At 43.4% G+C, this 13,192-nt stretch overlaps 1 protein-coding gene across 1 annotated transcript in view; it reads left to right on the forward strand.

Moving 5' to 3' along the window:
- The window catches only part of CCDC47 (coiled-coil domain containing 47), an 18,366-nt gene extending 8,191 nt beyond the window's left edge, over positions 1–10,175 (forward strand). The window contains exons 3-13 of the mRNA XM_073683090.1: positions 767–877; positions 978–1,152; positions 1,702–1,823; positions 2,045–2,110; positions 3,506–3,607; positions 3,692–3,802; positions 3,884–3,969; positions 6,277–6,335; positions 6,411–6,520; positions 6,648–6,815; positions 9,087–10,175. Of these exons, the coding sequence (XP_073539191.1) occupies positions 767–877; positions 978–1,152; positions 1,702–1,823; positions 2,045–2,110; positions 3,506–3,607; positions 3,692–3,802; positions 3,884–3,969; positions 6,277–6,335; positions 6,411–6,520; positions 6,648–6,815; positions 9,087–9,167 (1,191 nt within the window). The 3' untranslated portion in view covers positions 9,168–10,175. The remainder of the gene's footprint in view (positions 1–766; positions 878–977; positions 1,153–1,701; positions 1,824–2,044; positions 2,111–3,505; positions 3,608–3,691; positions 3,803–3,883; positions 3,970–6,276; positions 6,336–6,410; positions 6,521–6,647; positions 6,816–9,086) is intronic.
- Positions 10,176–13,192: the final 3,017 nt, after the last annotated feature.

The following is a 13,192-nucleotide window of genomic DNA, read 5'->3' on the forward strand; positions in this document are numbered from 1 at the left end:
GTCATTCCGACTAATGGAATAAGTGGTCTGCTGCATCAGCTATACAAACAGTAGCAGAGAGACCCGAATGATAATTATGGGGTCCGTCTGGGTTATGTTTTTTTTGAGGTTTTTTTTTTTTAGAGCTGAAGGAAAAAGTTCTACAAGCAGGACTTATTTTTCCTGTTCTTAAAAGATGAGGACCAAACGAACCCCAAAATAATGAATGGGGCTGGATCACTTATTCTTTCAGTCTGTTTCTGAAACAGAACAGGCAAAGAGAGTGTGTGAACAGAGCCCAATATGAGAGAAATCTGTTTCTTCTAGCATGGCATTTGACAACTCCATTGAAGAGACTTGTTAGGCCCGTATTCCTAGCAACCGAATTGTCAGACAGGACTAACTCATGCCAGATGTTCTAGGTTGGCTTTGAGCAGGCATCAGAGAAGGGAGCAAATGGGCCGTGATAGTCTTCATTTTAGCCTGCCTTAATAATCAGATTTAGGTGGAGACTGTATGTGATCAGAAAAAGTATGTGTTTTTTGAAAAATCCCATTCACCTAAATATTGCAATAACAGGCATCACTCGTGGAAAGAGTGCCATTGTTTCTGCCAGTATAGCAGTCGGTGCTGTGATGCATTTGAGACCGCTCTGGAAGACCCCCGCACCATGAGGTGTGAGGATTTACCTGACTCTCACAACAAACCTTTGATGAATCGTGTTCCCCGATACTGGTCCTCAGCTTCCTAATTCTGACGTTATTGATCTTTTCCTTCTGTTCCACAGGAAGGTGACAATGATAATGAGCCATATGACGATGAAGAATTTGAAGGCTATGAAGACAAAATAGACCCAGGAAACACCATAAAAAGCAAAGACCCCATCACCATAGTGGATGTAAGTTCTCCAAATGCAACTACATTGCCATTTTGATGGATTTCTTATCATTGAAGAGGTTGTTCTTGACTTCATGTTATATTCCATCGCATTGCTCCAGGTTCCTGCCCATCTGCAGAACAGCTGGGAGAGCTATTACATGGAGATCCTCATGGTGACCGGGCTCCTGGCTTACATCATGAACTACATTATTGGCAAGAACAAGAACAGCCGCCTGGCACATGCCTGGTTCAACTCGCACCGGGAACTTCTGGAGAGTAACTTCTCTCTTGTTGGTAAGTCACAAGGCTTAAAGAGGTTGTCCACTACGACTGTCCAATGTGGGGTCGATGAGATTTAGATCATGCATGTCTGATTTCAGACTGCTGATTGCATTGTTCTCTCTGAGGCTTTCTCATCGAGAACGTAGGAGCACTCGGTGGAGCAAGTGCCCCTGTGTATGGGAGAGGTGGCCATCGACCAAACGATCGGCCAAAGCATCAGTTGACTGACAGCCGTCTAGTGTGTATGGCCAGCTTTAGTCCAAAGCAGCATAGGTGATAAGTATCTGCCAAGTCTTTTCAGACTTTTTGGGTCTGCCAGAGATGGCCACTGTTCCCATGGCTAATGTATTTTGGGCTGACTCCACGATTGACACTTGGGGTTATAATTCAGGGTTGTAAGGCATGTAGAGAATGTGTTGACTCAACATCAGCTTATACAGGACAATGGTGGGGGCTAAGGGCTTCCACTCGTAGCCAGTGAAGGTGTCACCCATTGTTCAACTGGTTTTTGGTAAACTAGTTAAAAGTTGAAACCTGCTATAGTATGCTTACTTGTTGCAGGGGATGACGGGACAAGTAAGGATGCAGTGAGCACCGGGAAGCTGAACCAGGAGAACGAGCACATCTACAACCTGTGGTGCTCGGGACGTCTGTGCTGCGAGGGCATGCTGATACAACTGAAGGTATTGTCATCCTGTGAAGAGCAATCATTGAAAAGCAAAGGGTGCTGCTCATGAAATCACCATTCACCCCCTAACCTATCATCAGTTGGTGCTACCATGATCTGCTAGCTGGTTTACTGAAGGTCTATGGCCAGCTTTGTCTACTGTAGACAATGCTAATAGACTTGTAGCTAAATGTGAATTTTAATAGTTTCTTGTTTTGTCTTTTTTTACATTTCTAGTTCTTGAAACGCCAGGACTTGCTGAATGTGTTGGCTCGTATGATGCGTCCAGCTTGTGATCAAGTGGTAAGTGAAGAATTGCCACCCTGGTTGTTACCCACCGTGAAATGAAGAGCAAAAGCCCGTGCTTCTAGCACATAGCCCTGAGGCAGGCGTCTGATGCTACATTCGCACGTACATGGGAATTTTACCATCCCTGAGAACAGAACCTTTTTTTTGTTTGTTTTCAGGTGTCATCTGTTTTTTTTCTCAACCTATTTTAAAAACTGAAGCAGTAGACTGAAATTTTATGTATCCATTGACACTTAACAATGGATCAGTGAAAAACTGATATAGATGCAGGTGAAAAACAGAAGCCATTATTCTTACTTCAGTTTTCCATCCAGGTTTTAACTGATCTCCATAGACTTTAATGTCTGAGTCTGATCTGCAAAACCAGCTGTCTTATGGACCGGAGACATAGATCTGTTATAAAACTGATGTATGTACGGCTCAATGAAATGCTAAGGGTCAGTGTGCTGTCTGAGCTATAAAAAAAAAATGGACAGCGCAAGGAATTGTCACACAGATATGTGAATGTGGTCTGACTCTCATTACTTAATACAGAGCTTTTCTGCCAAAAATAAAATATCCCCAAAGAAACCTTAAAGGGGTAAGCTAGCATTGCTACCTTCTTCAACAAAGGTGAGAAGCCTCTGATTTCAGGTCACAAGACTAGTGGTCAGCTCAAACTCGGACCATGAATGTCACGTGTGTAAATCCAGCCTTTAAAAAAAAAAAAAAAAAAGCTACACAATCTTTGTCACTTACCCCATGTGCAGGGCATTGCAGTAGCTTAGATATCCATGGTTACAACCACTTATATAGTGACAGTTAGTTGTTAGTGGTTGTAACCATGGATACCTAAGCTACTGCAATGCCCTGCACATGGGGTAAGTGACATAACAACTGTGTAGCTTTTTTTTTTAAAGGCTGGATTTACATACATGACATTCATGGTCCGAGTATGAGCTGACCACTAGTCTTGTGACCTGAAATCAGAGGCCTCTTATGTCTTGCAAGACTGTTGAGTTTGGGTCCGGAGACCCACGGCCAGTCCGCACATTGGTCCATAGGCCAACCGTGCAAGATCTGACAGCCTACAGCCACGGCTAGTCACAAACTGTGGCTCATATTGAGAGTTGTAATTTGACAGCAGCTTTTTTAAATGGGGATCTGACTGTGATTCGTTAGAATGGCCCATGCTCCCTATATATGTGCATGACACTATTAAAGAGACAGCGACACAGAGAGGAGTGAGTGCTGTGCAGGTGGCCATATCTTTGTTGGAGAGGACATCCTTGTTTTTGGGGAACAGGCTTATAACATGAAACTCCTAATCCAGTTCTCCTATATGACATCTTTTTTCTATACAAACCTTTGTTATTTCCTTCGCTCACTTCTCTGAACATCATCTTGCAGCAAATAAAAGTGACAATGAACGAAGAGGACATGGACACGTACGTGTTTGCTGTGGGGACTCGGAAGACCCTTGCTCGGCTGCAGAAGGAAATGCAGGACTTGGTAAGTTGGACAGTCGATGAAGGTTAGACTTTGCTTCTGGATGATGAATGGGTAATCTTCTTCTGACTGGTTTCTTACCTGCAGAGTGAGTTTTGCAGTGATAAGCCCAAGTCTGCAGCCAAGCTCGGTCTCCCGGAGTCTCTGGCCATCCTGTCTGAGATGGGGGAGGTGACAGATGGTGTCTTGGACACTAAGGTAAGGCCCATACAGATCCATTAATCTTCTGTTTAGCGCTGTCTACTCAATCCTCACCATCTGCACATCTCTCCTCTACAGATTATTCATTACCTTACACTTTATGCTGATAAGATTGAATCCATCCATTTCTCGGACCAATTTTCTGGTCCAAAGGTTATGCAAGAGTAAGTATCCCACACTGAAGAAATACAGCACTTCACATCTTCCAGTAAAGCCGTTGTCCTCTGGAAAGTCTGTATGTCTTAATAGGCACATATTGGTGGTGAAACTTTGATATCTGCTGGCTGTCACTGAATTGTGAATATTCTGTGGCCGAAAAGGGGTTGTGACAATAGTCTGCAGTCACTCTGTATGACTGCAGACTTGTAAATTCTCACAGTGCGTGAATCGCGTGCTGTCTGGATTTTCTGGTGCTAGGAACCGGGCGGTTTTGTGACTGCAAATATGTGATATGTTTACTCCGGACCATATTCTGACTAGACGTGCGCGGCCTCGCTCATCACAAATGAATTGAGCGACACTGCTCACGTCTAGTCGGAATGTGGCCAGGAATAACACATCCTTGCAGTCACCTTACTGCCAGCTCCCAGCGCTGGAGAATCTTGACTTTGTACGCTGCGAGGATTCAAAAGTCTGCAGTCACATAGAGGGACTGCAGACTTTTTTCACAAACCTGGACAGCCCCTTTAACATTTCTCATAGAGTTTTCGGGGAAGATCATGAGCTGAACCTTTTAGACCCCATTGCATTAATTTTACGTAGATTGATAAATAGGGGAACGTTTCCCAAGATGAAGGTTTCTGCACCACATCACATTTATTACTTATTTTGGACAATTTTATTACTCCCCCATTATGTGGATGTGTTGCATTAACAAAGGGGTTTGACTTTTTGAAAATGTGACACCATGTGCCAACTGTGTACTTAGGACTGGATCCTAGACTGGATATCATTGTAGCAAACCATCATCTGTGAGAAGTATACGCATAGTACAAGTTCAGAGCCCCTGTGCGTACGGGAGAATGTTTCTATTCATTGACAGAAAAGATCTTGAAAATGGTGAGGAATTGCCAAACAAAGGGATCAAATTCTTGATGAACTAATGTTGAACCTGAAGTTCGCTGGAATAATTTGAGCCACATTTATAAGGAATTGTGTGCTATCTGTGCGTCGGGAAATGGAGTCGAGGCCAGTTATCAGTTAGCACAGATTCCGGATGCAATATATGCAGCTTTCTGACACATTATACTAAACTTGTTGGGCAGTGGTTGGTCCTGCCTTTGGCTAGTCTTTATTAAAGAAAAGTGTTGGCACAATAGGGCAAAAGTTCTCAAACCTTGCAGAAGTTCTAATTATAATAGTGCTCAATACTGCTTTTTTTTAAAGGGGTATTCAGGATGGGAGACATCATCACCGATCTATAGTTAGGTGATAAAATCAAGATCTTTGGGACCCCCAACAATTGCCAGTGTGGGGCATTTTTATCCCTGTTAGAATGGAGCTGTACTGCACATCCTCGATGGCCACTCCATTCATTCTCTTTGGGGTTGACTTGGCTTTCTCTTTGCAATCCCAAAGAAAGTGACGGTCTCTACAGCTCCATTCTAGCGGGGACACAAGTGCCCCTTTCTGGCGATCGTTTGGGCCCCCACTGATCTAGAAGTCCTCTATAGGTGAATACCCCAGCAGACTCCTTTTTTTTTGTTCCTGAAAACGTGTTAAGGCCCCGTCACACTTAGCGACGCTGCAACGATCCCGACAACGATATGACCTGTCAGGGATCGTTGCTGCGTCGCTATGTGATCACTGGTGAGCTGTCAAACAGGCAGGCTCACCAACGATCAGGGGAGCAGCGACATCGTGGAAAGAATCTTTCCACGATGTCCTGCTCCTGGTTACCAGCCTGCTGAAGCAGGAGCAGGCTGGTAACCATGGTAAACAGCGGGTTACTAGGAGCGCACGCGCACCTAGTAACCTGTTGTTTATCATGGTTACCACTCTGCTACGGTGAGCGAGAGGTTACCGCTCACTTTAGCAGGCTCGTAACCATGATAAACAGCGGGTTACTAAGTGCGCGTGTGCCCCTAGTAACCCGATGCTTATCATGGTTACCAGCATGATCACTGCTCCCGCTGGTCACACACAGCGATGTGTGCTGACCAGTGGGAGGGCAACGACCAAAAAAAGGTCCAGGACATTCTGCAGCGATCAGCGACCTCACAACAGGGGCCTGATCGCTGCAAAGTGTCACACATAGCGACATCGCTGGTGAGGTCGCTGTTGCGTCACCAAAACCGTGACACACCAGCGATCTCGCTATGTGAGACGGGGGCTTTAGTGATGTAGGACACACTTTTGAGATGGATCAGGCACAGGTTCATATTCCGTCTTCATATAGGTTTTATGTGCTGAAATCATCCACGAAAAATATTATTCTTCCGATTCACACCTTACCTGCTTGTCTTTCTCAGGGAGGGGCAGCCCCTAAAACTGCCAGAGACTAAGAAGACTCTTCTGTTTACATTTAATGGTAAGGATGGGGGGGTACTAAACAAATAAGGGGAACATGGAAAACCGTTTGGTTATTTCCATCTTCACATCCTAGTGCCTGGAGCTGGAAACGCATCAGTAAAGGACATGGAGTCTCTCCTGCCGCTGATGAACATGGTGATTTACAGCATCGACAAAGTGAAGAAGTTTCGTCTGAACAGAGAGGTGAGTTATGCTGGGAATATCCGTCTTGTGGAAGATTTTATGTTATGTGCCACCTGTATTACAAGTATTAAGCTGCCTATTACTGGGACTCGCTTGGTTTTAACACCCTGCTGGTGCTAAATTGCAGGGAAAACAAAAAGCTGATAAGAACCGCGCCCGGGTAGAAGAGAACTTCCTAAAGCTTACACACGTACAGCGCCAAGAAGCCGCACAAACCCGACGGGAGGAGAAGAAGAGAGCCGAGAAAGAACGCATCATGAATGAGGAGGATCCCGAGAAGCAGCGGCGGCTGGAGGTGAGATTTCGGGGTTGAACTGTGAAATTTTCACTTATACTATAACTTTAAAGGGAAGGCATCATCAGAATATGTCCTATTTAGATCAGGGTTTTTTTGTGTAACATGTAATATAAAAAAGGCAATGTATTTTTTTTTTCATATCAAGATCTTTATTTTTTTTTTTAAAAAAGTAGCAATTTTCACACTGGCCACTGGGGCAGTTTTGAACTTCTTTACTTCCTTTCTTTTCAGGAAGTGTTTTCAGTAGTTTCTTTATCATCAAAGGCTGAATTACAATAACTGATAACACTTCTATATACAACTGATAACACCGGATCCGCCAATAACAGTAGCTGATTGTCCTTGACAATGACCTGTGCACACGCTCATTAGATGCTTCAATACAAAAGATAGAAGATGTACATGTGTTGTTTCCTCAAACGACAGGAAGTCAGAATCTATAAAAGCCCTATTGGCCAGTTTGAAACCAACAAGATTTTTAAAACAAACTGTGATATGGGAATATTGCCAAAAAATGTTTTAAAATACATTTCACACAAGATAATTTTCTGATGAGACAATCCCTTTAAGGAACATAGTAAAGTGACAGGCTGTACATATCCTGCCATCACCTATTCCAGCTATGTGATGTATGCAGGTGCATGGCATGAGCTCCTTCCATACACAGTGCGGCATTGGCTGTGTTACACAGCCGACACCTGCCTCTAACACATACTTGTCAAACTCTGGCCCGTGGGCCAAATGTGGCCTGCAGGGTGGTTATATTTGGCCTGCGATGCCAGAACCACCACCCCTATGTGTAACCCATTATACTGTATGGAGGACTATGTGGACCCATTATTCTGTATGGAGAACTATGTGGGGCCTATTACTCTGTATGGAGGACTATGGGGGGCCTATTACTCTGTATGGAGGACTATGTGGGGCCTATTACTCTGTCTGGAGGACTATGTGGGGCCCATTACTCTGTCTGGAGGACTATGTGGGGCCCATTACTCTGTCTGGAGGACTATGTGGGGCCCATTACTCTGTATGGAGGACTATGTGGGGCCCATTACTCTGTATGGAGGACTATGTGGGGCCCATTACTCTGTATGGAGGACTATGTGGGACCCATTACTCTGTATGGAGGACTATGTGGGGCCCATTATTCTGTCTGGAGGACTATGTGGGGCCCATTATTCTGTCTGGAGGACTATGTGGGGCCCATTATACTGTATGGAGGGCTATGTGGGGCTCATTATACTGTATGGAGGGCTATGTGGGGCTCATTATACTGTATGGAGGACTATGTGGGGCTCATTATACTGTATGGAGGACTATGTGGGGCTCATTATACTGTATGGAGGACTATGTGGGGGCATTATACTGTATACAGGTTGGCCAGCGACTTTGTCTAAGTTTTTCATTTTGGCCCTCTGTGTGTTTAAATTAGACATCCCTGCTGTAACAGCAGCGATCAAAATCAGAACTAGCTGCTATTAAACTATTCAGATGCCGCTGTCCATCTCTGTTCCCCTTTTTCTCCCATTGGCGGAGCTCCCCTGATCCCCTGATGGGTTACTATGACAGCTGGGGGCCTCCTAAAGACTTGTAATTGGCATTATAGGAGATTAACGTAATATTTAGTACTTTTCACTTAGTACTAAAGTATTGCAGGATATTGTGTATGATCCCAGGTTCACTAGGAAAAACTAAAAATATATATAAAAATTAGTTTCAAATGAAAAATGAAACATAATTGTAATAAAATAATATTGCTATCTACAAAGTTCAGTCTATCAAAATATAAAATTATTTAATCCATTCAGCAAACGCTGTAAAGAAAAAAAAAAAATGAAATGCCAAAAAAAGGTGCAATGAAATTTACGATAAAATGGTACTAAGAAAAACTACATCACGACACGCATAATAAAATAAAAAAAAAAAAAACAAGCCCCCACACAGCTCCATTGTAAAATAAAAATTTATGAATGGTTGGAAAAAAGACAGAATTTCTATTTTCCTCCCATTTTCCAGTCCATTATATGGTAAAGTGAATTCCAAACTACAATGCATCCTGCAAAATCCCAGCCCTTGTAGGACTGTCAGCGGGAAGATAGATACATTCTGCCACTTGGAAGAAGGGGGAAAAAATAAAAGCACTAAAATGAAAACTGTCTCGGACAGGAAGGGTTTAAAGTGCGATGTCAGACTTTGCCACAAGGTGGTGCTCTTTATCGACTGTAACCAATCAATACACTTATCTTTTTTTTTTTATGTACCCAGGAAGCCGCCCAGCGCCGGGAGCAGAAGAAAATGGAGAAGAAGCAGATGAAAATGAAGCAGATTAAAGTAAAGGCCATGTAACAGCTCAGCCAATCGTGATCCTGTCCCCTCCGTAACTGCAGCCAGTAGAGCAGGGGGGAACTAAAACTTCATTTCGGAACAGTGTATCATTGAATATGACAAAGCAGTTCATTGTCTTCCCCTATAGGGCCTTTATGTAGAGGTCCCGGCAGCGGGGGCCTGATCAGCTGGAGGCCTGCAGCTTGGTATAGGTATCTTTGGCCATAGACTGTTTAGCTGTAGCGTTACCCGCCACTACACCTGGAAGAAAGAAATACCCCCCATCAACTCATCTCATGCAGTCGCAGTAGCGTAAGCAACATGGACCCTATAGAAGTGCTGCATGGTTTGGAAAACTATATGGACCACAGAGCAGCGATCCTACCAGCCTCCCTCATCCTCTCAGGCTGGGATATAAGCCATGGGGCAGACTTCTTCCATCTACATTCTTCTTTAAGCAATGTTAAGTGCTGAAGATTAGTGACATTAGACAGTATTGTATGTTATGTTCCTGGTGGTTATTGGCCGGCACCCGATGTAGGATCAGGCGTACAGACAACGCAGCTACCAGTCATGACCCCAACTACAAGGTGTGTGGTCCGGATCACACAGTATTTCAGTTTAGCTCCGATAAGCGGTGCCAGATCAGTCCTGGCTGTCGCTTATCACACCCATAGGATGTGACCACTAAATTGAAAGCTATCCTGGACAATAATCTAAGTGTTCAGACCAGTGGACTGGTTCATCTTCTTCTTCACCTGTTCTTTACACGCCATGTCCTACTGTCCCTTGTGTGCAGGGTTCAAACAGCCAAAGGAGTTAAACACTATACCTTGTCCCTAAATGTAAGTCTGCCCTCTGATATCTAAGGTTTATGGCACAAAAGTCTTCCTCAATGAGGTTCTCACTACTACCCACCATTACCTTGCTCTATCCTGGCAGCTATTGTACTGCCCACAGAAAAAAGCTGCTGTAATCATACATCCTGTAATAAAGGCCTCCGATTCCAGGTTCTTTACTTAGATATAATAGTCTCTTCCCCTAATTTTCTAAATCTTAATTTAACAAAAAAAAGAGTATTTAATTTATTACAAAATATTTCTTTAAAACAAGTAGTATCATTCATCGTCTCTACCTGCAGGGGGCAGTAGTTGCAGTGAGTGCGGATTGCACATACTACATTGCTGTCAGCTCTGTATGTGAAATACAGTTTCACTCCAATATAGTAACACAATATATATAATATCCTCCCCTCAATGCTCAGACATTTTAGATTCTATATATCCAACTTGCTGTAGCAGGTGGCGGTGGCCATTGCTGCAGACATGGACTGCGTCACCCAGCTTTCCACAGACCCTGGAGGGGCAGATAAACCTGAAAAGAATGGACCTTCAGGCTCTTTATGAAGCTGGAACACAAGCACTTGGGTTATTGTTCTGTTACCGATGTGTGAAATTAAAGGGGTATTCCATCTTAGTAAGTGATGGCCATCTCTAAATCGCTGGGGGAATGACCTCCGGGACCCCCACTGATCTGCAGAATATAGGGGCTGCAGAACCTTGTTTTACTTCCAGGTTCTTCATACACATCTAGCCCTATTCACATGAATGGAGACCGACCGCAGGTGGCCGGGGGCTAGTGTGTGGCTTTTTCCTTTTCAGGGTCGGGTGGATCTCAAAGAGAAGATACATTCAATCATTAAGTTATGACAAATCAGTGGGGGTCTCAGAGGTCCCGTCCCATTCATTAGAACTAGAAGGGTGTATTGTACCTGCTGATCACCTGTGTCCCAGCAGGTGTCAGTAGACGTGAGAAGAGCAAGACTAACCCTTTAAGTGATGGCATATCCTAGAGATGATGGGAACACCCCTTTAAGACTGCTCGGAAATGGCTGAATGGACTTTATTATAGGTAGGGCTTTTTAACGTGACTCTCTGGGTATAACAAACTTCTTACCTCTCAAATTATGGATGTTAACAGTTGGTAAAAATAAATGGTCCTCTGTGGAGCACCGTGCGCTTCAGTTTTACCTCTGGGTAATGTTGGCAGCCCAACTCTAGACTTGAAAGAGTTTTCCCACAAACAAAGTTAATTTTAATCAACATTTTAATCAATAGATCTTGGAATAATAATAAGTTCCACAATTGGATGTGTTTAAATAAAATGTTCCTGTGATGAGATAATCTTATAAATGTGCCTCTGCTGTGTACTGTGTAATGGCTGTGTCTGATCATACAGGAACATAGTCTGGGCAGGGGAGGAAGAGAGTATACAGACAGGACAGCAGGGGATCACAGAGGATTCTTTCTGTGAGGTGAAACATTTCACTGCCTGTTTTTAAGCAATGTTTTACCTCACAGAAAGAATCAGCTGTGATCCTGTGCTGTCCTGTCTGTATACTCTTTTGCTTCCTCCCCTGCGCAGGAGATGTGGTATGATCAGACCATGTTCCTGCACGGTCAGACACATCCATTACACAGTACACAGCAGGGGCACATTTATAAGATTATCTCAGCACAGGGACATTTTTTTAACACATTCAGTTGTGGAACTTATTATTATTCCGAGATCTATTGATTATTAAAATGTACTTTGTTTTTGGGGAAATCCCTTTAATTGGGAATGTAAAAGATGTTAGTCAGAGGTTAGAAAAAAACATGGCTTCTAGCGCTTCACAATTCAACTCCATTGAAGTAAATGGGGTTCGGCTGCAATACCAGACCCAGCCTACAGCCAGGTGTGGTGCTGTGTTTTATTTTTCTTTACAAAAATCTTGCTACTTTCTTTTAATCTTGGACAACCCCTTGCAAGCATGTGTTCTATCACTTGGGGAGGGGGGGGGGGTCAAAGCTTACAGCCCCTCCAATGTAATCTTCTGATATAGCTGGTAATTCACTGCGCTCGCTCTGCTCAGAGATCTCGCTTACACTACAGGAATTAGGTTCCGGTTTCGGTGAGATCAATGCTCTTCATTTCTACACCCCGGTGTTTGGCAGCGCCGTAGTGGAGGGCTCTCAGGCCGGACATTAATGGATTAACCCCCTACAGCACAGAAGCTATGCAAAACAAAGACTTATTACATACAGATCTGGATTAGATGTTCAGACTTTGGCCAGTATGTAAAAGCGACTCAATGCTGTGAAGACATCACAAGGTCATAACAATCTACTGTGTGCATGACTACAGACTTGACATCCTGTAGGGGCTGAAAGGTGACAAAATGCAGGGTGTGAGTTATCTTTTATTACAGTAGCTGACATTGTATTCCGCCATATGGCTTCTAGTCAGTTATATCTATATCTGCTTCTAACCAACGTAGCAGCCACTATACAGTGTTGGCCAAAAGTATTGGCACCCCTGCAATTCTGTCAGATAATACTCAGTTTCTTCCTGAAAATGATTGCAATCACAAATTCTTTGGTATTATTCTCTTCATTTAATTTGTCTTCAATGAAAAAAACACAAAAAGAATTGTCCTAAAGCCAAATTGGATATAATTCCACACCAAACCTAAAAAAGGGGGTGGACAAAAGTATTGGCACCCCTGCAATTCTGTCAGATAATACTCAGTTTCTTCCTGAAAATGATTGCAATCACAAATTCTTTGGTATTATTATCTTCATTTAATTTGCTTGCAAGGAAAAAACACAAAAGAGAATAAAGCAAAAATCAAATCATTGATCATTTCACACAAAACTCCAAAAAAGGGCCGGACAAAAGTATTGGCACCCTCAGCCTAATACTTGGTTGCACAACCTTTAGCCAAAATAACTGCGAACAACCGCTTCCGGTAACCATCAATGAGTTTCTTACAATGCTCTGCTGGAATTGTAGACCATTCTTCTTTGGGAAACTGCTCCAGGTCCCTGATATTTGAAGGGAGCCTTCTCCAAACTGCCATTTTGAGATCTCTCCACAGGTGTTCTATGGGATTCAGGTCTGGACTCATTGCTGGCCACCTTAGAAGTCTCCAGTGCTTTCTCTCAAACCATTTTATAGTGCTTTTAGAAGTGTATTTTGGGTCATTGTCCTGCTGGAAGACCCAT

This window comes from Phyllobates terribilis, unplaced genomic scaffold, assembly GCF_046119375.1.
Source record: "Phyllobates terribilis strain yellow unplaced genomic scaffold, ASM4611937v1 Scaffold_5__5_contigs__length_657084704, whole genome shotgun sequence".
Lineage (NCBI taxonomy): Eukaryota > Metazoa > Chordata > Amphibia > Anura > Dendrobatidae > Phyllobates > Phyllobates terribilis.